This window comes from Felis catus, chromosome B1, assembly GCF_018350175.1.
Source record: "Felis catus isolate Fca126 chromosome B1, F.catus_Fca126_mat1.0, whole genome shotgun sequence".
In the NCBI taxonomy this organism is placed as follows: Eukaryota; Metazoa; Chordata; class Mammalia; order Carnivora; family Felidae; genus Felis; species Felis catus.
This window is the reverse complement of record NC_058371.1, coordinates 80,693,780-80,719,864: the sequence shown is the minus strand read 5'-3', so window position 1 is coordinate 80,719,864 and position 26,085 is coordinate 80,693,780. Positions and strand designations below refer to the sequence as shown.

General features: G+C 36.2%; 1 protein-coding gene across 7 annotated transcripts in view; it reads right to left on the bottom strand.

Moving 5' to 3' along the window:
• Window positions 1-26,085, bottom strand: part of SLC10A7 (solute carrier family 10 member 7) — a 256,637-nt gene that overhangs the window by 163,254 nt on the left and 67,298 nt on the right. For 4 of the 7 annotated variants that reach the window (XM_045055791.1, XM_019828886.3, XM_019828885.3 and 1 more), the window contains exon 5: window positions 15,306-15,344. The exons of the other annotated variants lie outside the window; for them this stretch is intronic. In XM_045055791.1, coding sequence (XP_044911726.1) covers window positions 15,306-15,344 — 39 coding nt within the window. The remainder of the gene's footprint in view (window positions 1-15,305; window positions 15,345-26,085) is intronic. 7 annotated transcript variants of the gene reach the window in all.

The window sequence follows — 26,085 nt, the reverse complement described above, 5'->3', positions numbered from 1 at the left end:
ACTATATATACATCCCTTCCTGGAGTATCTTAAAATTCTGTCTCTTCTTTCTCCATTATATAGAGGTACATCACTCTCCAAACCTCCTCCAACCCAAGTCACATCTCTATTTTCTATATCTCATTTAACAAATTTTAACCCCTGACAAGATAAGACCAAAGTCAAAGCAATATTCTGAATTCTGAACCTACCAAACTCAAATGCAGAGGGCTGTAACACCATGCTTCTAAAGAAAGAACTGCATTAGCTTTCATATGCTGTCATATCGTGTTGCAAGTTCAAGTTATTTGCTTCCTCATTATCACCTTGGCCTTCTTATTTTCTTTCTTTTTCTCTTTTGGTAGTTTCTATTTTCTAAGTACTTTTAATGACTCTCAGATATGGATTTTATCCTTTTTTTTTTATACACCATTGATTGGTTTTCCTGTTTTTCAGACTTAAATTTTTACCTCTCCTCTAGGATACTGTACAATTTTTCAGTATTGTCTAGTAATTCAGCTCTCACTTGTCAATTTAATTATATATTTTACAAGTTGTTAAAATATAAACTGTAATGATAAAATACTTTTCCTTAATACCAAGAGCGCAACAATTCTCTACAATGCCATATAATGGCAATCACTTATTACATCCTCTTATTTATAAATCTGCAGCTCTTTATATATGTAGTAATCACACTTGTAGCAATCCTTCATGGAAAACTTTCCGACATTTAAAATCAATTATTTCAGTGATAACAAGATATGGATTGGTAACAAATTATATAGGGATAATCTGCCATTATCTACTCACAGAGAGTTATCATAAGAAGAGAGTCTTACAAATTACCCAATATCAAATTTAGATGTAATAATGAGTTTTCACTCCCATTCTAAATCAACACAGTGAATAGAAAGCAATATAAATTTTGGCTGTATCATATGTTTTATTGAAACTAAAAGCTTCCAATTTAAAATCATTTTAACATAAGTAAGCAAAATTTGTTAGATAATGAAAATGATACCAGGATTTCTGTCAAACGAATTCAACATTTAATTGTACTCACTAACATACATTTAACTGTGTATCATATACAAGATATTTTACAATCTAAGATAGAAGAAGAGAGGTTAAAATAACATTCATTGAATGATTTCTATTTATGCGTGTAACAAATAATTTTTGAGTGCTTACCATGTGCCGGATACTGTATGTGCCGTGGCTAGAGCAGTGAACCAAATCAACCCAAACAACCAAAACCAATACCTGCTTTCATTTCCAAAAAGGGAGACAGACAGTAAACATAAGTAAATATGTAATATATTACAAGATACATATTTTAGGAAAAAAATTAAAAGAACAGGATGATAAGAACTGCCAGAGGTGGGAGAGAATAGAATTTTAAAATAATTATGCTAACCAATTATAATCTTGATGGAAAGCCTTCCTAAGAGCTAAACAACCATTAAAAAAAAAAATGCTGGAGGCAGTCTTCAAGGGGCAGATGGTCTTTCAAGAAGAGATGGATATGATATGGAAAGGATGAAATAGTGTAAGCAAAGAGGCAAGAGGAGAGGGAGGAGAAGAGTGAATCAATAGCGAACAGGGGAAGGAAACAAAGGTGCCAGAGAGAGAGGGGATGGGCTGCACCAGGAGGAATCAGCACCGAAGGGCCAGTAAGGCGGTGAGCAAGTAAGAGCCACTGAAGGCACTGGAGCATGACGCTGACATATGAAAGTAGTTAGGTGAGGACAGCTAACCTCACAACAACGTATAGGTGGTGGTGAGAAAGAAGGTAGAATGTATCATCTTGGCTTTTGGAAATTACCAGAAGCACAATAATGTTAATAAACATCATCTCTCCCAAATGAATGGATAAAAAGAATAACAACATAGGCTTTCAAATGAAAATAGGAACATTTTAGAAAATAACTACTTAAAAGACAATTGCCTGAAAGATAAGAAAACTAAACCACAAATATTGGCCACTACACCAAACAGCACTAGAAACATGGTGGAAATTTTTAACTTAATCACATTACTTATTAGAAACATCACAGAAAAAGCTACCCAGAAGAAGTAAGTTCAGTGTAGTTCTGTCAAAAGAGAAAGAAAACATATTAACTGTAGACTCATAGTATAACTGTCAGTGGACGTGTAAAATCCGAATCAATGCTCATCTCATGGAGATCTGTGAGGCTTTGACTTTAATTTCCAAGACACTGTGTTCACATCCTGAGATTTTCCTCCCCTGATCGGTAGAGCCCGTTTGATGATAAAAGTTAAAGTCAAATGGATCAGGTTTTTTAAATTACAAACTTATTTTTGCAAAGTCCCCTATTATTCAAAACTCTATTTCACCTGCAATCTTCCAAATAGAAACATTTTACTGTCAATTTGTGTGACTATCTGCAGATTAATTGATAAAGAGCAATAAGAGGTTTCTTTTTTTTTCAATATATGAAATTTATTGTCAAATTGATTTCCATACAACACCCAGTGCTCATCCCAAAAGGTGCCCTCCTCAATACCCATCACCCACCCTCCCCTCCCTCCCACCCCCCATCAACCCTCAGTTTGTTCTCAGTTTTTAAGAGTCTCTTATGCTTTGGTTCTCTCCCACTCTAACCTCTTTTTTTTTTCCTTCCCCTCCTCCATGGGTTTCTGTTAAGTTTCTCAGGATCCACATAAGAGTGAAAACATAAGGTATCTGTCTTTCTCTGTATGGTTTATTTCACTTAGCATCACACTCTCCAGTTCCATCCACGTTGCTACAAAGGGCCATATTTTGTTCTTTCTCATTGCCATGTAGTACTCCATTGTGTATATAAACCAAAATTTCTTTTTTCTTTTCTTTTCTTTTTATTTTTTTTCAATATATGAAATTTATTGTCAAATTGGTTTCCATACAACACCCAGTGCTCATCCCAACAGGTGCCCTCCTCAATACCCATCACCCACCCTCCCCTCCCTCCCACTCCCATCAACCCTCAGTTTGTTCTCAGTTTTTAAGAGTCTCTTATGCTTTGGCTCTCTCGCAGTAAGAGGTTTCTATAATTTTCACTCTTCTATGTACATACCCATTTACACTTCAAACAAATAATCTTAAGTAACTGTATTAATGTCATGTGTAATATCCTAAGATGGAGAAATAACTTTTAACAGTCATGAATACTGATCTAATTATTTTCAGGGACAAGCATACATGTCACTATGTAGATTTGAAAGTAACACTACAAAGCTGGGCTTACGAGGAAAAAAAAGAAAACCAGTAAGGACAGTAACAACATAAATTGACTTCTTTAGCTAATGACACCATAATCAGGTGAAGTGCTTTCAAACTTACTCATATTTACTGAACTCTCATATAACAGGCTTTGCTTTTTAACATAGATCAGATATACACTGTGTCTATAAAACTGGAAGAAAATACATGTGAAATTTTACCTGACATTGTGATTAGAAAAGGGCTTAATAAGTATAAAGGCTATGAAAAAAAATCCATTAAGGGAAAGGTGAATACATTTGACAGACATGAAAACTTTAAACTTCTACAAACATATGTAAAGTAATGAATCCCAATTTATACGTGGGACCATATACACACATTAACTCAAACTGGAGCAAAGACCTCAATGCAAAAACAAAACCTCTAAAACATCTAGAAGAAAACATCGGGGAAAAATCTTCATGACTTTGGTTTGAATAAGGATTTCTTAGAAAGGACACAGAAACCATGAACCATAAAAGAAAAAAAATAGATAAATTGAGTTTTATCAAAATTTAAAACTCCTGCTTTTTAAAAGATACTATTAAGAAAGTGAAAGACAAGCCACAGACTGGGAGAAAACACTTGCAAATACATATCCCTAAATGACTGCTGTCCAGAATATATTTACAAATTCACAATCTAATTATAAGAAAACAACTCCATAAAAAATGGGCAAGAGATTTGAACAGATATACAGATGGCAAATAAGTACATAAAAAGATGTCCAACATCATTAGCTATCAGGAAAATACAAATGAAAGCTATGATAACAAATTACTATACATCTGTTAGAATGGCTAAAATAAAAAATACTGCTAATACCCTGGGCTGCTAGGATGTGCAGCGCTAAATTCCTCAGACATTCCTGGTAGGAATGGTACAACCACTCTGGATGATGGTGTGGTGGTTTTCTGCAATGTTCAACATACACTTACCATGTACCTCAGCAATCCTACACCTAGGTATTCCCCCAGAAGAAATGAAAATATACATCTACACAAAAACCTATACACAAATACTTATAGCAGCTTTATTCATAATTGCCAAACACAGGAAACTATATGAAGTTCATCAACTGATAGTGCAATACTATTCAGCAATAAAAAGGAGTGAGCTACCGATAGATACATACAACAGCAAAGGTGAATCACAAAAATAAATACGAAGTGAAAGAAGCCAGAATCAAAAGCCTACACATGGTGTGATTCCATTCATAGGGCCTTCTGGAAAAGGCAAAGGATAGGGCCAAGAAAGAAATCCAGTGATTGCCAAAGGCTGAAGATGGGGAAGGGGACGACTGACTACAAAGAGGCAAGAAGAACTTTTGGGAGGGATGGCAATATTCTTTATCTTGAGTGAGGCGGTAGTTACATGACTGTTACATTTTGTCAAAACTCATAACTGTACATCTAAAATGGGTCGATTTTTCTGTATAAAAATTACATCTTAATAAATCTGACTTAAATTTTAAACTTCTGTCAATTAAAAATCATCTCCTCTCACCCCTCCACACAAATAAAAGGTTCAACACAGTGGCTCCTGAGTGGCTCAGTCGGTTAAGCATCCAATTCGATTTTGGCTCAGGTCATGATCTCAGTTTGGGAGCTCAAGCCCTGTGTCGGGCTCTGCCCTGACAGCACAGAGCCTGCTTGGATTTCTCTCTCTCTCTCTCTCTCTCTCTCTCTCTCTCTCTCTCTCTGCCCCTCCCCCACTTGTGCTCGCTCGCTCTCGCTCTCTCTCTCTCTCTCTCTCTCAAAATAAATATTTTTTTTAAAAAAGGTTCAAGACAAACAAGCAAAAATATTTGCAATATGTGAAATAGAGTATTCATATCCTCAATATAAAAAGACTGTTTTGAAACCAAAATAGGCATCCCAAAAGAAACATAAGTAAAGTATATGAATAATTGACAACAGAAGGATCTCAAATGGCCAATAAACAGATAATAAAACATCAACTTCTCAAAAAGTTATACTTAAAGTAAAATAAGGGTTTGCTAAAACTTTTAAAAAGTAATAATTAGAGCTGGTGATGATAAAGAAAAATGAGTATTTCTGAACATCTACACATTCGGATGATAATTTTTTTTAATATTCTGGATGGCAACTTAGCAACATCAAGAATCCTTTAAAAGTTTGTAGCATTTTACTCAGTTTTTGTTCTCTTAGGGACTCCTTCTAAGATGGATAATTAAAAGGGAGAATCACAAATATTTATGCACAAAAATATTGTGGAAGCTTTTTTTTTAAATAATAGTAGAAGAATATAGACAACCCATATGACTGTCAATGGAGAAACAACTAAATAAATATCATACCCTGTCCAAAAAAATGTTATTATTATTCATTATATAAAGCAAAATCAAGTAAACAAGGTAGAAATAAGAATATGAAGAAATGTGTATAGATGTTGTTAAAGAGGAAAGGTAGAAAATAAAATCATCTATATAATGCAATTCCAATTTTATTAACTATATGTGCAAAATACATAGGACATACACCAAAATGTTCAGAGTAGTTATATCTAGGTGATTCTATCTCTATTTTTCAAAAGTTCTATAATAAACATATAATAACTGCTGTAGTAGCTTTTATGAAGTTAATTCTTAACACAATGATGTAATACGATGTTATATGTAACAGAATAAGTTATACATATAGTAAGATACTTTTGTAAGTCAGTTTTTGATGTAGTTACAAATTGAATCTGGTCTCTGACAAAACTGCTTTTAAAAACAACCAAGCTGGCAGACACACAAACTTAAAATCCAGTTTTTCTTACAGCTGTAATCAAAATGGAATGGTTTTGTTTGTTTGTTTTGTGATAACTGGAGATGATCGTCTACTACCTTACCTGACGTTCTGTAGTTATGAGAAGTGGTCACCAAACTTTGTGGGTCCAAATCATCAGTTGGCAACTAAGAATCGGTTTGGGGAACTATACTGTGAGAAATGCCACTTAAATCCAACAAGTTTTACTCTCCTTTGGGAGTTCTAGAACCTCACCCAGAGCCTAGCACATAGTAGGAAGTCCACAAATGTTTCATTAAATAAAACTGATATAAGGTCAAACAGTGACATGAAGTGAATTAGAGCTAAAAAAGCTGATGCCTCTTTTTTTTTTTATTTCAAACTACAATCTGCCATTTCCAATAACACAGACGATTATTTTTGAGAAGTACTAAATGTTTACTCAAAAACCTGAATCCTCAATGGAATTTAGGTGTCTAGCATTGCTTTCATCATAAAGATCAGTAATCAAACGAAACATTCTTTTTGGTTGGTAGAATCCAAAAGTTGATATAGTTCATGCAACCTCAGATGCCCTCCTGCTTCTTTCCATATGTCCCAATTTATTTTGGAATGGCAGTGGGGTCTTGAATCAATGAGGTATATTAATAATGGAAAATTATTAATTTTCCCTCTCCCCTGCCTGCCATGGGATTTGACATTCTCACCTTGAGAATCTATAATACAGACAAAGATAGAAGAAACCTCGTTTGGCTCACCACATTATTATCCCCAGATCCCCAAATATTGGCTTAATAAATAGAGTAATCAAGTAAGCTTCTGGTGTGGAGGAATGAGAACTATCTACCACATTATCATTACTAATTATGGGTATCTCCTACTAATGGTCATAAACTCAGCAGTTCTGTAGTTGGCTGGATTCACATGAAGGAAATGTAGTCATTTTAACCAACCTAACCACTAGGATCATGTTTCTTAGGAAACCATATCCTGCCCTCCCCCCATTTACATTTATTTATTTTTATCTAACTGGGTATAACAGCAAGTATTTTCCAGAATGGTATTTTAAAAATTAATAAAAATAGAAATGAAACTACATGGCATTTGTTAAAGGGTAATAAAATAACTTCAGTCAATTGGCTGGTTCTACACCAGTAGATTTCTTTAAATAGTAATGAAATCATTGCTTTAAAAAAAAAATCCATCATTATTAAAATAAAAAAAAAAGTTGCCTCAGCCTCCGCCAAAATTAGATTTGTAAGTTGCTGGTCATTCCTATAATTAAATCTATGTCACAAATTTGCAAGAAAAATGGTCACTGTGACTAATGCATTTACTTGCCACACAAGTCCTGTCAGATGACACAGACATAGCTTAAACAGAGTAAGGTTTCTATACATTTTTATTAAGTAACAAAGACCATTTTTAATCACAGCACTTCAAACACTAGTCTGCTTTAGAAACAAACCCAAATGTAGCTACAGCAGGGTTCTCCTTGCTCCAGCATCATAACTTATTTACCTCTGCAAACATGTTTGGCTCACATGCATACCGCTCTTCTGGACAAATGTTACATGGGAAAGAACTCTGACAAAGAAACAATAACATGTTCAGGTTGCTAGACTCCCTCCTTAGGACCTTTCTTCTTTTGACCTCCCCAGATGGTTCTAATTCACCTCTGATGAAATGACTAAGAGATGACTTTAGAGAGAACAGTGCTGAGCAAAGTGGAAGTCAAAGCAAGATGACATAAAGGACACATGAGCAAAGAAGTAGTGACGAGACCTTCTCTCTTTTCAAAAACTCTTTTCAATCTTTTAGATTGCAGGAAGAGGCTGTTTTGGGTTTGGGACCAGTACTAATTTTACTTTTTTATCAAAAAGAGGACAGGCTATGAGCTCAGAGATTTATGAAGGCAGCAGTTTAGCTACCAATTAACAATAGTTTTTTTTTTTTCCATTTGATTTAATTTCAGTGACCTTCTATTCATGACAAAATTGTTTTATGTATTGATGTCAAGTTTCACTTTTTTAAAAATATTTATTTTTGAGAGATAGAGACAGAGTGTGAGCGGGGGAGGGACAGAGAGAGAGGGAGACACAGAATCCAAAGCAGGCTCCAGGCTCTGAGCTGTCAGCACAAAGCCCGAGCCCTCAAACCACAAGCCCATAAGATCATGATCCAAGCCAAAGTGGAATGCTTAACCAACTGAGCCATCCAGGTGCCCCAAGTTTTACTTTTTAAAAAAGTTAAATTTTAAAAGTGAGTTTTAGACGCCCCAGTCTGGCTCAGTCAGTGGGGTGTGCAACTCTCAATCTTGGAGTTGTGGGTTCAAGCCCCACTTTAGATGTAGAAAGAACTCAAAAAAAATTTTTTTAAGTGGGTTTTAACTTAATACAAATAACATGTTGACACGGCAAAGGTCATTAAAAAGTGCCTGAAATTTGGAAGACATTGCTTTGAAGGCAGTTCTTGTCTTCCCTCTTTTTAAAATCTTTTATTGTTATTTTCTTCACATATTTGCTTCAGTGTCTAGGAGAGTGCCTTAAATAATGGACTCTGAGTATATGTGTGTTAATTTTATATCCTACCTTCCTACTTTGTCCCATACTAATAAATAACCCAACTGCATCTTTTTAAAGAATAAGTAGTCTGGGGGCGCCTGGGTGGCGCAGTCGGTTAAGCGTCCGACTTCAGCCAGGTCACGATCTCGCCGTCCGTGAGTTCGAGCCCTGGGTCGGGCTCTGGGCTGATGGCTCAGAGCCTGGAGCCTGTTTCCGATTCTGTGTCTCCCTCTCTCTCTGCCCCTCGCCCGTTCATGCTCTGTCTCTCTCTGTCCCAAAAATAAATAAACGTTGAAAAAAAAATTAAAAAAAAAAAAGAATAAGTAGTCTGTTCTCAGCAATTCAGCTTTTATAACACTCATTTGCCCAAAAAGGTGATTCAATGAAATATATAGCATAACGATGGGCTCCATTTTATCAAGGGAGAAACCAGCTTCCCATTGTCTGAACAGAGTTCATAAGGTATTTTAAAACCCAAAATAGGTTATTTTAAATTCTAGTTTTATCAAGTGCTTAGCAGTAAGGAACGAACTTGAAATAACATTCTATAAGGTGGTACTGAAAAGTGTTTAATTGTCTGCTCTGGAATGTAAGCTCAATGAAAATAAAAACCTGTTTTATAAAAAAGTCATGAACTTTTGGGGGAAAACCAAAATCACAACTGAGTAATTTGGGTTGGTCAGGATTTTAAGCAAACAAAGAAAAAAAAAAAATCAGCGTAGTTTCCAGTGTTACACAAAATGAGTATTCCACAAACATAAACAAAACTAAAAATTGACATTCTAGATTTAGGCGAAAGGAAAACTAATGTAACAATTGAGTCTTCTCTGGTTACAACCCTTAACCCTCTTCATTAATATTTGAGATTCTTGCTCTGATTTTTAAAAAGCAATCAATGAATAACAAAGTACATGTGCTTCCTCTCCGACCATGCTAAGTGTGGCTTACTACATTTTTGTATAAGAAAGGAAGAATAAAACAGGTGGTAAACACATATCCTGAGTTGTTAAAACATGTCATTTGTGTTTGGAATTTCCTTTCTTTAAGCAAGTTTAAGAGTATCATTTAACTATTCAAATCTTACTACAAAGCTGGGTAGTAATGGCAGACCAGCCAAAGCTGGGAGGGAAGGCAGAACAACAATAGAGTAAGGGAAGGAAAATATATTCTGGCTAGTTCTTCAGCTTAAGGCAAGGAGTTCCTTTTAACCCCTATTTGTTTTAGAATAGCTTCCGCTCATTCCTGTAATGAGCAGAATTACTTTAAAAGAATTATTTTAAAAGAATTACGGAAAATCAACCCATTTCTTTATACTTTAAATGAAGAGATTTAGAAAGTAAATAATAACTCTTACAGATATTTTTTAGACTTGGTGTTATACATTCACAAAGATGATTTAATTTTGCTTGTAACTCTTTGCTAATGTTTCAGAATCCTTACATGTATGAATTGCTATGATGTCATATAACACAGTTATTAGAAACTCAATTTGGCATGATCAGCTTTGTCACTCACCAAGGTTTCCTCAGGAATTACCAAACTCCCTCAAGAGTTACCAAAAATAATAAAATAGGCTGAGGAGTCTGAAAGGCAAAAGCTCTACGTTTTCCTGTCAAACTTTAACCTATAATTCTTGAAGACATGGAACCATTCAATTTAGCCCCCAAACCAAAAATGCCCAAGCTCTAACAAATCATGTGATCAGATTTTTTTCAACACAGTGAAATCTTTTTAAACTAAAGAGAGGATTTTCAATTGCAATTGTTTTAGAAGTTGCCAATATCTATTTTTTAATCTTTTTTTTTGATGAGGAAGCAGCACATGAGATGGTTGAACTTGAAATGCCTGATGTTATACAGAAAAAAAAATATATATATATATATATACATATATATATATTTTCTTTTTACAACAATTACAATATATATATATATACATATATATATATATATTCTTTTTTCAACAATTTAGTTATTCAGAGAGGTGGCTATCAAATTTTATTAAAATCTCATCAACTGAGAAACCTTAAAACAGTTATTATACCCCACAATTATTGTAAACAGAACAATTTAAATGAGAGGAGGAGATAATGACATTAACTTCTTAACTTAAAGCAATCCTCTGTGGAATGATTTTAAAATATGCTCTTGGTCTGAAATTTATGTAAATTGAATTCATCTATCATTGGTTATTACCAGCCTAGCTACATTAGAAAAAAACAAAACACAGTTTTCTGTAACAATTAGTTCTTAAAAACACTGTTTTAATTAGACCTGGGACATTATTAAACTAGCTATAAATATGTACAGTATTTTATGTGGTATACCCAGATGTCTAAAAATCAACAAAAATGCCCTCAGAGTTCTTTCTTCAAAAATTCATCTAAAAAAAAGGCTTTCATTCAAAGTTTTAATGGAATCTGAAGTAAATGCCCTTTTTAGATTCTATTTACGTAACTACAAAAGAAATGGTCACTTATACTAGAGAATAATCAGAGAACAATCATTAGTCAGAGATAACCAATTCTTCATTTTATGAATGTCCATGGCCATGCCAAAAAAAAAAATTCATGGACGAGCTTGGAAAAAACTTAGATCATACAAATATTTTATATAGATTATCCCATTTAACGCTCACCACAACTGTATAGTTTAGGTACTATCTACTCCATTTTATATATAAGGAAGGTTATGTGATTAGGCTAGTAATTCGGTCACATGAAGATTTAAGCCATTCTGATTCCAGAAACCATAGTACTACCCCTCATCCTAAATTTTAAGAGTAAGTGAATATTTTTCATTTATAAAGAGAATTCCAAAAACACTGTAACAAGTACTATCCTTTATGAATTACAAAATAAGAAACAAGTGTTGGTGAGGATGTGGAGAAACAGGAAGGTTTGTAAACTGTTGGTGGGAATGCAACCTAGTGCAGCCACTGTGGAGAACAGTATGGACTTTCCTCACAAGGTTAAAAATAGAACTACTGTACAATCCAGTAATCACGCTACTGGGTATTTACCCAAAGAATAAAAAAACATTAATTCAAAGAGATACACGCACCCCCATGTTTATAGCAGCATCATTTATAATAGCCAAATTATGGAAGCAGCCCAAGTATCCATTGACAGATGAATGGATAAAGAAGAGGTGATAGATCGATCGATCGATCTACAACGGAATATTATTCAGCCGTTAAAAAGCATGAAATCCCACCATCTGCAACAACATGGATGGAGCTAGAGATTATTATGCTAAGTGAAATAAGTCGGTCACAGAAAGACAAATACCATATTATTTCATTCATATTTGGAATTGAAGAAACAAAACAAACGAGCAAAGGGGAAAAAAAAGAGAGACAAACCAAGAAACAGATTCTTAATTATAAAGAACAAACTGATGGTTACCAGAGGTGTGGTGGGTGGGGAGATAGGTTAAATAGGTGATTGGGATTAAGGAGGGTACTTGTAATGAGCACCGGGTGATGTACAGAATTGTTCAATCACTATATCGTAAGCCTGAAAATAATACAACACCATAGTGTAGGCCCGAAAATAATATATAAGTATGTTAACTATACAAGAATTAAAAAAAAAAAAACTTGATAAAATTTTTAAGTAAACTAAGTGAAAAATTAAAAAAAAAAAGAATAACAAACTAAAACATGAAGGTTACAATTCAGAATTTCCTTCCTCTAAAATAAGTCCTTTTCCCAAGCCCAACTCAAACACCAACTTCTCCCTGAAGCCTTCTCATATCATTCAACTGAGATTAATCTTTTCTGACCTCTTGGCAATTGCTGTACACTGCTCACATGAAGAAAGTGCTAGCTCCCTTTTAATACTTATTCTCTTCTTTCTTAGTAACAGAAATCCAATTTTTAGCTCTTAGCAACCTGCCACATGTCCCAACCTCTCCAGTGGCTAAGTAGGATTGCTTGAATAAGTTCTGCAATTAGATATGACTGCAAGTATGATGTTGGAATTCTAGGAATGCAAATTAAACAAAGCAAACTTAGATTTTAGGAGAGCTCTGTGCTTTCCCAGGATAAAGACTTTACTAACCAGGTATCTTTTTTGGCTGGAGCTCCAGCAGCTGTCTTGGACCATGAGGTAAGCTTGAGGAAGGAAAGTGCAGGCTGTGGAGGATGGAGAAGAAAGATAGGTATATCCATCCACAATGAGACCACGAAGCCACCATACAACACTTGGACAGCCTCCTTCCAGATTTTACATAGTAGAAATATAAACCTCTATCCTGTATGCCACAATTATTATTTTTTCTGTTAAATAATCTGAAACTAATTCTAATGGATTTAGTCCAGACTCATACATAGTTCATAATCCAATTTGTTCATAATCCATAGTTCATAATCCATAATTGCAACTACGGGGGGGGGGAAGAAATAGAATTATTATTTCTTATAACACTGGAACAAAATATCTCCAGTCATAATTTGCATTCTCAAACCCTTTCTGGTAACTTTTAACTTTGAGAAAGAAAGGGGGTAACAGGGGCTCCTGGGTGGCTCAGTCGGTTAAGCAAATGACTCTTGGTTTTGGCTCAGGTCATGATCTCATGATTCGTGAGCTGGAGCCCTGCATCAGGCTCTGCGCTGACAGCGCGGAGCCTGCTTGGGATTGTGTCTCCCTTTCTCTCTGCCCCTCCCCTGCTCGCTCTCTATCTCTGTCTCTCAAAAATAAAAAATAAACATTTTTTAAAAAGCGGGTAACAGAGGGGGAAGGAAACATGGAAAAAGACACTTCTGCCTCTCTGCCATCACTCATGCCAGTTCTCCTCCTTTCTTCTCTACTAGCTAAAGCCTACCATACTTCAAGGACCAACTCAGCAAAATGGCTTCTGTCTGACTTTCAAATTCAGAGTGCCTATGGCCTGTGCCATTTCACAGTCCTACATCATCTAGTAACATCTTTAGTTTGACCTGTTAACTTTTACATTGTATTTCTTTTTCTGTGAGTCATATCCACAACACAGTGGGACCCACATCATGTATCTTGCACCCTCCATAGCTATTAGAAAACCATCTCTGTGTAGTAGGAGATCACTAAGTACTTTTGATTAGTTGAATTAAAATGAAAAAAGAGGAAAAAGAGCAGAAGACTAACGAGTGAGAATGCACAACTTCTTAGAAGTGCAAGAGTAGAATAAAGATCCTAAAGAGTCCCTAGAACAGGTATTACTTTCCTGGACCTTATCAAATAATGAGGCCTGGGAGAACACATATTCTGATATGTTCACTGTTCATACAATCAGTGCAAAACTCAAACTATACTTAGTGAGCTTGTCCTCCAACTAAGGGATGGTGTATTTAAGTATTTTAGTTACTTAGACAATTGCCTGAAATTTATTTTCTCAATTACTGTAGACGTTTAAAGAGTAAGAGATTCATCTTAGAAGTCATGCTTTGGTAGTGGATGTATATGATTCCAAACTATATAAAAAATCTGGCTTCCAGCAAGATCATATTTTACAGATATTATTTTGTCAATTGTGACAAATAATGAAAAATAATACTTAGATGAAAAAACGATTTAACAAAATACTACTGAGTCTGGAACAAGTAGCTCAAGAGCTCATTTCCATTAAATAGACACTATTAACTCTCTTCTAAAACCCAATAATACGACATCAGAAATAACACTACTACTTCTTTAAAAATAAGGTCTACTCTAAGCATAAATTTTGCAGAAGCTACATCATTTAAAGCTCTAGAACATCGGGACCTTCAAAGCTGTGTAGCACTACACAGAATTAACATCATGTAACAACACGTTTAAAAGCTCCAGCTACATTCAGATGCATACAGTAGTGACATAAAGAGCATTTTAAACAGAAGTAACTGATATTTTGCCTAGACTCGTGAACTATTTTATACCCTGCTGATTTTATTCTCAATTATTTGCAAATCACTGTACTTCCTATCTGTTCATGAACTATGGACCTAAAAACACAATATTCTAATTTATTTTCATGAATTTGGCAAAGTTTTAGGGAGGGTATAAATAAACATAATTAACAGAAAACTCAGTTTCTTTCTCATTCTTTCATAAAACAAACCAAGTCTTTGTTATATCATTATTTAAAAAACGATTGAAAACGCTAAAACAGAATCGTCCTTAGAATTCTATTAGCTCCACTTATGAACACTGAACTATTTTCTAACCTTTATACCATTTATAGTTCACATGTCAAAAAAATATTGCATTTTCCTCCAAATTACTCATTAATTATTTCCTCATTTCAAATTTTTTTCACACAGATTTCTCAGAAGTACCCATGACAGTAGCTTCTTTGACAGTGAAATGAACAAAATAAATGACATGTCAACAAGTAAATTAGCATTCCCTTTCTGACCAGCTGGGTCATGTTTCCTTTTCAAAATCCTTAGTCCCATGATACAAAATAATAATAATCTAAAAGACCTCATTAAATGATCAATATATTGACATAACTTCTATAAGGAGATACACAGTGTTTTAATTGATTCTTGAATCCATTAAATGGAATATTAAACCCAAGCCTCCAAATTATAATGTAAGAGAACATTTCCTTTACTTATTAACTAATTTCTTCAGGGTATGGTTAACGGCACATAAAAAGATTCAAAAACTTTTATATTTAATCCAACAGTAAAAAAAGAGTCCCAATTTTCACTAAATCTTTCATATAAACAACATCACAACAAAAGTTATTATAGACAAGTTAAACCATATTTACTTACCAAAAAACTTCCAAAGGCTGAATTAAATATTGCAGCTGCCTATAAAGAAAATAAATAGGGGGAAAAACTCACTGAAAGTAAATAGGAAAAAGAAAAGCAAAGATTATCATTCTCCCATCCCCCACTATTCAAAACCCTAAAACATTGACTCTACAAAGCAGAGTTAGTCACTGCTTACAAAAATTGCCAGTGGCCTGTACTTTACTAAGATAGATGAGCTGCAGCTTAGGAATTCATAAATAATGGGTCTCAAAAGCAAGCAGAAAAGACTTGCCAGGAGATGTTTTGAACCTATATGACACTACCAAAGAATCATCACCAATAGTAAACTGAAATCTTGTTATTGGTTTCGTTAGTTAACCTAAAACAGAGGTTGATATATTTGTTAAAAAATTCTTTTTCATGTTACCGGGCAAAGAAAAACCAGAATTGTAAAGAAACATTAACTACTCTGCATCAGGGAGCATATGTCTTATGAGCTACACCCACCAAGTGAGATCTGTTGTTCCCATACAACACACATTAGAATGTGAACAATGCTGCTAAGACGATGTACCGTTAATGCTAAAGGAGAAACAAGCAAGAAAAACTTCCACTTGGTGTTCAAAATTCAAAGAAGAAACATTTGACTTTGCGCTTACCTAAACATCCAGGGATTACATAGTAGATGTGATACAGTTCTTAACTTTAAATCAATCACTATATTCCATGAAGCTACACCTGAATCCTGAAAGCTTCTCACATTACCCAAAAAGGATAAAAACTTGTATAACATCCAATCTGATGGGGAAAAAAGGAGAGAGAAAGAAAAAATAATAAAAGGCAAAAGGAAAGGTAGAGAAAACCTATTGACATCTCCTGTAGATCAAGAGCAGAATTAAATTAATCATCATGGACATTAGCAGCCACGTCGTAGTAAGAAAAGGATGTCAGTTTAGCAAGTTTGAATAAAGTCCAAAGCCAGGCTAAGAGCTGTAGCTGAAAATGCCTTCTGCTCCAGAAGAGGATGCAATGAGAGTGCATGGGTAATGAGATCCCTGGCTCCAGAGAGCTTAGCTCTCCTATTCAAGTTCATAATTAATTCAAAGCTTTGATAATTTCATTAGATTTCTTCTTTGCTGGCCCTATCAATAAAAGATGGCACTGGACCAGAGCTCCTCTGTGGCATAAACATAGGCACAGGCACAGACCAAGGAAACCTTTGCTTCCTGACAGGGACAATGGCATATGGTGTTCCGTGTTGTACAGGGAGTAGTGGAAAAAAAAATTTTGGCTAAATAAAACATTACAGATGACAATTGTAAACTATGGCAACATATTTAACCCATCTTCCTGGAATTCCATTATGGATGATTCAGGAGAAACTTGTATGTGTGGAGAAAAATAAGTAAAACTATATAAATAAATGAGTCGTAGTGAGATCAACTGGAAACACTGCCTTCCTTCCTACAAAAGAAATGCACCTTCCCCACAACCACCGTTTATTTCTAGACCCTATTTTGTGCTTAAAATGGATTGATCTCTTTAGTAAAGGAATGAGGTATTCTGCTTTGAGCTTCTCTCTTCCAAATGTGTTTCTTTCCAGTGTTCACCAACCTTATTCAAGGTAACTAATGGTTTTGGCTAGTATTTAAAAACAAGCAAACAAAAAAATCAAAAACAAACAAACAAAAACGCATGGATTGTTAGAAGTAAAAAGACTCAGAAGTCAAAGTAAAATAAGTCAACTACTAGTCATCAGATCAAATTACCATTTTCCCACTCCTTCCAATTCTCTTTTTTTAACCCAAACACAAGCATTATATTGTATGTGGATTGGCATTTTATAAAATAATGGCGATGACAGTGACGTGCTGTCTTAGGTACCCGAAGATGCTGCAAGCCAACTTCTTAGTTGTTCTTCTGCTGGTGCTGGTGCTGATGCATTTGAACCCACCTATCCTATCACTTGGTGCTCCCATGCAAAGAGCTCTGGCATTCATTTGTGAAACAGCTCATTAAGGTGCTGGGTATCTCAAGAACCATGTGAAATTGGACACTGAACCAAGGATCTTGAGCTCAATAGTGACAAATAATCAACCTAATAGTTGACTTAATTCTACTCTTGCAGCATATAAAGGAATTATGTTTTCCAGAGTCCCAAAGAGTGATAAATATTTAGAGAGTGTTTCACTCATACATAAAAGGCATGTATGTCTTTAGACTTAAGGAGGAATTTCCAGCTCTTCAGCACGATGTACAAGGCCTTCCATGAATAGGTCTCTGTCCATCTTATTTCTTGCCTCCAATTTTATATCCCGAGAATACTAAACCACTTGTGATTCCTCAAACTCATTGTGCTGTTTCTTACCACCTTGCTCCCTGGCCTAGAATGCCCTTCCCTCTTCCTCCACCTAGGTAACTCCCACTTATATCAGCAACTCCTTCCAAGCAGCTTTCAATCACCTCCTCCAACACACAAATATCCTCACTTCTAAGTGGACTGAGTGTCTCCACACCTGCTGCCACAACATCCCGAGCATACCTCTGCCATGGCAATTGTTACACTATTGAAATAACCTATCTATTTACATGCCTCCTGGCCTTCCTAGAAACTAGAGTCTTCTGAGGAAGGAATCTGATGAAGCTCATCTTAAGCACCTACATGTTTATCTGCTGAATTGCTGAAATAAGTAAGATTTCCAGAAATGTCTAAAGTCTACCTCTTCTGCTAAGTTTTTCTATATGTTTGGCAGAATACAAGGATTGGCAGAAGACTGGATCTGACACCTGGCTCCAAGCCAAGCAAAAGCAATGACAGATCAAGACTTCAGTCTCAACCCAATACAAGCATCTCTTTCACAATATCTTGTTTTATTTCCTTTAGCCTCCCTATTATGATCCAGTTATATACAGTTACATAAATATGCTTAAATAAACACTGTTTTAAAATTTACTACTGCTATGTAACAATAGAGTTAGTGAAATAAAATCTAGAATTACCAAGGAATACTCTGCAGCCATCACACTTCAACAAAGCAGGAAAGAATATCCAATGGGAAAAAGACAGTCTCTTCAGCAAATGGTGTTGGGAAACTGGACATTGACATGCACTTTCTTACACCATATGCAAAAAATAAAGTCAAAATGGATGAAAGATCTAAATGTAAGACAGGAAACCATCAGAATCCTAGAGGAAACAACAGGCCACAACCTCGTTGACCTCAGCTGCAGAAACTTCTTACTAGACATGTCTAAAGGCAAGGGAGACAAAAGCAAAAATGAACTACTGGGACCTCATCAAAATAAAAAGCTTCTGCACAGTGAAGGAAACAATCAGCAAAACTAAAAGGCAACAGACGGAATGGGAGAAGATATTTGCAAATGACATCAGATAAAGGGTTAGTATCGAAAACCAGTAAAGAACATATTAAAAGCAACACCCAAAAACCAAATAATCCAGTGAAGAAATGAACAGACATGGATAGACATTTTTCCAAAGAAGACATCCAGATGGCTAATAGACACATGAAAAGATGCTCAACATCATACATCACCAGGGAAATACAAATCAAAACCACAATGAGATATTACCTCACACCTGTCAGAATGGCAAAATTAACAGCTCAGGAAACAACAGATGTTGGCGAAGATGCGGAGAAAGGGGAACTCTTTTGCACTATTGGTGGGAATGCAAAGTGGGGCAGCCACTCTGGAGAACACTATGGAGATTCCTCAAAAATTAAAAATAGTACTGCCCTATGACCCAGCAATTGCACTACAAGGTATTTACTCAAAGGATACAAAAATGCTGATTCAAAGGGGGCACATGCACCCTAATGTTTATAGCAGCACTATCAACAATAGCCAAAGTATGGAAAGAGCCCAAATGTCCATCGACTGATGAATGGATAAAGAAGATGTGGTATATATATACAAGGGAATATTACTCAGCAATCAAAAAGAATGAAAGCTTGCCATTTGCAACATGGATGGAGCTAGAGTGTATTATGCTAAGTGAAATAAGTCAGTCAGAGAAAGACAAATACCATATGATTTCACTCATATGTGGAATAAGAAACAAAACAGATGAACCTAGGGGAAGGGAAGGAAAAATAAGATAAAAACAGAGAGGGAAGAAAACCAGACGAGAACTTTAAATACAGAGAACAAACTGAGGGTTGCTGGAGGGGTGCTGCCTGGGGAGATGAGCTACATGGGTGATGGGCATTGAGGAGGGCACTTGCTGGGATGAGCACTGGGTGTTATATGTAAGTGATGAATCACTAAATTCTACTCCTGAAACCATTATTACACTATATGTTAACTTCTTTAAATTCAAAAAAAAAAAAAAGATATTCTGCATATACCAATATGAAAGCTGGCTAAGATACTTAAAGTGAAAAAGCAAGCTTCAAAATTATGTATAATTCTTTTAACTTTTTTCCCCCCATACCATCAAGCACCAGTTAGGTGCCCTACAATTCAACTCAAATCTGCTACTTTCTACCTTAAGCTAGTGTCAGATCCCACAGGTTAAGGATTCAGTCCCACAAGACCTTTCCCATTTCAGATGTTAATCACAAAGGCCAGGTTGTCACCTGTGCTTCTGACGCACTGGCTATATATAAATTGGAGGTTCCCACACTGTATCCTCGAGTTTGATTAATTTGCTAGAGCAGCTCACAGAACTCAGGAAACGGTTTTATTCACTCCATTGCCACTTTATTATGAAAAGGCTATACAGGAACAGACAGATGAGAGAGGTGCACAGAGCAAGGTTTGGGGAAAGGGCACGGGGCTTCCCAGCTCTCTCCAGGTGTGACACACTCTCAGCACCTCCACATGTTCACCAACACGGAAGCTCTCCGAACCGGTCCTTTGGGGTTTTACGGAGGCTCCATTAAAGAGGCATGATTGATTAAATCATTGGCAGTTGCTGATTGAACTCTATCTCCGGCCCCTTTCTCCTCCCTAGAGGTGTGGAAGCAGAACCAAAAATTCCAATCCTTTAATCAGCTGTTTGGTTCCCCTGGCAACAAGCCTCATCCTTAGGTGAGCTGGGGGCTTTCCAAAAGTTACCTCATTAACGTAACAAAAGACTCTTAGGATATGATTCCTCTCTCCTACCTTCTAGAAGCCATACCTGAAAGGATTCACTGATTTTTAAATATAGCATTTTATTTGTTATTATTGTTTTTGCTAGAAACGACTTAAATACCCATTTCCTGTATATAATGCTCTATTACAACAAGAATTTTACCTAACTGGTACAAGATCATGTCCTCAGTGCCTAGAACAGCACCTGGCTTATAGCAGACCCTCAATAAATATTACTGAATCAAATGATGAATGAATGAATGAATACTTATGTGAACTGAATGCCCTGTAATGTTTTCATTTTTAACTCATGAGTCCTATCTGTAAAGCGTATACCTTGGCGCAATTACTTTGATGGATAATTAAAACAAGACTAGCTGGAAAAAAGTTCATATAAGTGTTTTTTTAATACTGAGTAGACTTTCTTTATATCACATATTTTTAGATACTATATTGCTTTTAGTATCTGCCCAATTTTACCTAATATCTGTTATTTTATATGTTGTATAACATGTCTTTTTTTAAAAAAAATTCTAATGTTTATTTATTTTTGACATAGCATGGGCAGGGGAGGGGCAGAGAGAGGGGGAGACACAGAATCCAAAGCAGGCTCCAGGCTCCGAGCTGTCAGCACAGAGCCCGACGCGGGGCTCAAACTCACAGACCGCGAGATCATGACCTGAGCCAAAGTCAGCCGCTCAACCGACGGAGCCACCCAGGCGCCCCAATATAACATGTCTGTATTAAATTATTTCGGTAAATTGAGTAAGTTCAAGAACAAATTAATTTCCTTATAACCTACTTGAAATAAAAAGGTAATTAAAAAAAACTGAAAATAATGGGGACAGAGAGTCCTCTAACTCATAAAAGCAAACTCTGCCACAGCCGAATGCCTTTAAATGTTATGAAGTTCTACCTTACAGTAAGCCTGAAATCTTTACCATCTGTTATGGCTGTGCCCTGACAGTGTCCCATGCTCTGGAGTTACACAAATATGTAGTCTTTTTTTTTTTTTTTAAATGATTGCACTTCAGATATATGAACACTGCTGAGTCCTACCCAAGTCTTCCCCAAGTCTCCTCTTATGACGCTATATCTAAAATTTTCATAATGCTGGTCCAACAGCCCTCTTTTTCTTTCCATCATCAATCCACTAAGTAAAGAAATGAAATCCATTGTTCGCATTGGGTGTTAATGATCTATTGCAAGTTAATTTCTGAAACTTCCGGTTTCCACTGTTGCATACCCTGCTTCCCCAGTCAACATAATCAGAAATGTTTACCAAAATGTTAAAATGGGACACTTATGGTTGTCTCAGAATTTCCAATAATGCACCAAACTAAAGGGAATATGTGGCAAGCACCGCACTATTCCTACAGTAAAGATACCAGACATCGACATATAGTACCCACGAAAAGACCTGAAAACCAGGCCACGGACCATTTCACATGCAGGCTGCATAAAAAAAAAAAAAAAAAAGACTAGGAATTCTAGAAGGGATTGATAAAAAGGAAATCTCCAGGAGTAAGAGGGTATTTGGACTTCTCCTTTAGAGGAGAAAGCCGACCTGCGGCCCCACCCAGGATGTTTACAGGGGAGAAAGCAGTCACCAGCAGAGGGCACTGTGTGAGAGTTCTCGGAACCTCATGGTTAATTCCCTAGAACCGGGGAGGAGAATAAGGCTGTGTAATGAGCAGGAAACAGGCACTTGCTTCCAGAATAGAAACAGCAAAGTTGGGGAGGCTGCCTAGAACAGACCACAGTGGTGGGACAGAGAGAGAGTAAGCAACTGGACAAGGTGTACTTCAACTCTGTGATGGGATCAGGTTCTGTCAATTCCATATGGGCCAAATACATGCCTCAGAGGACTGCCATCAAATGTTAACTCTTTTTGAGAAAAGCAGAACAGCAGGCTTCAAGGGCGAGGAGTCCCTGGCAACAAGGGGCTGAGGGGATATGTTGTGAAGCAGGAGCTGGAGGTACACTCTGAAGAACTCCCTCCCTTAACCTGTCCAGGAAAAGACATAGCTTGTGGGTATCCACCATGACACAGGGCACTAAGGGCTGGGTAACATCAGCACCAGTAAAGTAAGACTGTCCCCCACACTGTAATGCATTTGTTCTATTCACCCTGACCCTAAAGAAGCCGGAAGTAGGGAGGGTGAGAAGGTAAAAAAAAAAAAAAAAAAAAAAAAAAAAAGGTAACAGACCATGCTCTCTTCTCTACTGGTCCTGCCTCTACTATTTTTATATTTTTATCATATATGTATACATTCATTAAGGAAAAAAGTGCAATGTTTTGTGTTTTTAAAACACAGGTTAGGCCTAAATTGGGAAAGAAGGGAGTATGGAGTTTTAAGCTAGACTGCCCTAAATTAAATACTACCATGTAAATGCTAATTACTACACATATGACTATTTTTGCAACTAAAAGTGACCAGAAAGCCATGAGATCTGCCAGGGATGCTGTCAAAGGAGAGAGGAGGGGTGGGGAATAGGAGTATGTAAGATGGCATTTCGCATACACAATCCTTAAATTCCCACCACTCAATACGGAGATTAAAATAACAACACAACATCTTCAATGTAAAGTTGAGCTAAAAGAAAACAAGAAAAGTCGGGTAGTAGACACATGGAAGCTGGGCAAAAGCAGAGTGGTAAAGCAGGCGAGGCGATGCTGCACCCTCTCGGACGACAGGCCTGTGTCCTGGGCCCTGGGCCCTGGAAGCAACAAGTAGCACAGCTTCTACCTGCAGAAGGTGATAAGTGGAGCGGAGGCACCTGTAGCAAGCAGACAGACAGAACCTTGGAAGGACTGCCCCGCTACCACAAGGGCACCTTGACAACTCTACTTACAAAATCAAGAAAATAACACAAGGCCTGCTGTGTCCACAGTGTGCACAGAACTGCACTGCCCCTACCATCTGATTCAAGAATCCCAAACTAAAGACTAATTCAAGAGAGCAAAAGACGGGGGCACTTGAGCGGTTCAGTAGGTTGAGCGTCCAACTTCAGCTCAGGTCGTGATCTCATAGTTCGTGGGTTTGAGCCCCACTTCGGGCTCTCTGCTGTCGGCACAGAACCTACTTCGGATCCTCTGTCCCCCTCTCTCTCTGCCCTGCCTCCACTCATTCTCTCCATCTCTCTCTCTCTTACTCAAAAATGAATAAACATTTATCAAAAAAAGAAAGAAAGAAAGAAAAGAAAACAGAAGACAAAATCAATCAAAGACCAGTAGGCCTAAGGCCTTATAAGGCCTAAGGCCTTATAAGAAGCAAACGCAAAACTTCTCTTTGGGGTCACTTCAACAATCCAGAACACAGTGGATTCCCACTTGAAACAACCCCTACTGAACAGAAGTTTAAAATACAAAATTACAAATGTGAGAAAGCTGAACATGACAACAGCACCATTACAAAGCAGTTAGGAAAGGAGGAGAAACAGTATTTCATAATATACTAAGAAAATACTACATGAATTAAACGCTTAGAGCTGGAAAGCAATACTTGAAAACATCTAGCAAAAAATGAAACTATCTTTATGCCTTCAAAAAAGGAAACAATTGTGTTTTTTTTTTTAATAAGACACAAAAAGTACACATGAGAAAGGAAAAGCTAGGGTTGCCATGCAACAAAGTTCTGGACAATGAGATATAAATTGATACATCCATGCTTCATGGTGGGGGTTAGGGAGGTTAGTTTCTGGCGCTGTCCTTCTTCCTTCTTCCTGCCTAGAGCAGTGAAAGCTGGCATCCAGAAGAGAAAGACCAATAGCAGTGCAGAGACGGCCACTCTAATGTCATCGAGCCACAGAACAAATGCCAGCAACCCCCACCTCCAGGCATCTTAATATATGAGAAAATAAGTCTCTGCTTGTTTAAGCTACTTGTAGTCTGATTTTCCATTACGTGAAGTCTAAGTGATACAACAATGTTCCTAAATAAGGCAGAAAATAATAAAGGACTAATCGGGCAGGTTAGATAAATCAAAAATGCTTCCTCTAAGATATAAGTTTGAGTAGGCATATTCAGTTTTATTTAGCATAATGTCTTAATCCGATCGCATATAGCACCGCACATTATTGGGGGGAAAAAAGAAAAAGAAAGCAAGGAAAGGAAAAGAAAATTGACTACCAGTGATGAATCAAAGCTGTATTGTCCTGCCCTGGAAAAGTTCCTCAATTATGTGAATTTATATCACTCCAAGCTCTGATTCACAAGAATACAGTATTTTTAATGTATAGTATTTTTAATATTTTAATTTTTACTTAAATTTAAATTTTTATTTAATATTTATTTCCTTTCCAAGCACAGGTTCAGTTGAAAAAACATAAAGACATCAAATATTGAGTTCCAATCCTTGGTCTTTTATTAAACACGGAAACACAAAATATTTTCTTTTTACTTGTATTTTGCAAAGTGCTATAGAAGTGCTAAAAAGAAGAAGAAGAAGAAGAAGAAGAAGAAGAAGAAGAAGAAGAAGAAGAAAGGAAGGAAAAATGAAAGAAAGAAAGAAAGAAAGAAAGAAAGAAAGAAAGAAAGAAAGAAAGAAAGAAAGAAGAAAGAAAAGAAAGAGAAAGAATTAGGAAAAGTTTATCCCATTCGCTTTAAAAGCCAATTGTATTTGGCTTTCTGCGAAGCACCTTAGTTGCTAGGGCTAACTACTTAATTACCACTATTTTCACTGTATATATCTTACAACAAGTAAAACTGAGTTATACATTTCTATATTACACTTAAGTATTATTGAACCATACCACGGAAAACTAAATATCTGGGACATCAATTAAAATATGAATTTATACACCATGCTCAACATTAAAGGGGCATCTTCATTTTATTCCATTATTTATGTTACTGCACTAAATGAAGACTATAGAACTACTACAAGGCATTCACCAATTTAAAGAAAGATTACTTTTAGAGCATGTACCATTAAAATTCACCATCTTAACAACCATTTTAATTCTTTGTTTCAAAAACATTGCAGGAATGAACAGAAGTTCATATAAATGCAGGTTGCTAGTAAATGCATCCAGCTGCCTTTCTCAGAGTAAGCTACATTTCTTGCCTGCTTCTACAGGTTCATTTCTTGCTACCAATGGAAAAAAAATTATTTAATATCCTTAATCTTGAGGTGAATGGGGGGGGGGGCTATTCTTGTTTGTAACTATTCATCTCAATTCAGGCAAGGAAAAAATATATTCAAGTTCCTGTTTCTGGGTGCTAAATTGAATCAGGTGTCCTCTCCTCTTAAGAAAATTAAGTTGCTTTTGTGCAAGAGTGTTTTAATGAGAACAGAGCCCGCCGACAGTGATAAATGGGAATGACACCAGAGAGAGCATGTAAGCAGGACAATATGTGCATGTTACAGTCTTACAGCCTATTTTTCACTGACTATTCTGAATGACTTCGCTGTTTCTTAAGGGGCCTATTAATCTCAAATTTAGTTATTACACAACGTTTATTTGAACATATATTCTGCCGATGATGACAGTTAATAAAGGAAATCTTTCACAAGCTGTATTTTTACATATTGTTCCAACTACAGCTCCCAGTCATTTGATGGTATTGATGGAATAACCTACATTGTGCTGAGGCTTTTAAAAAAAAGGCACATATATTCAGATTCCTTTCTAAGCACATGGGGACTCTTAAATAACCGTTAAAATGCATACAAAAAAAATCCTTCTACAAAATGGT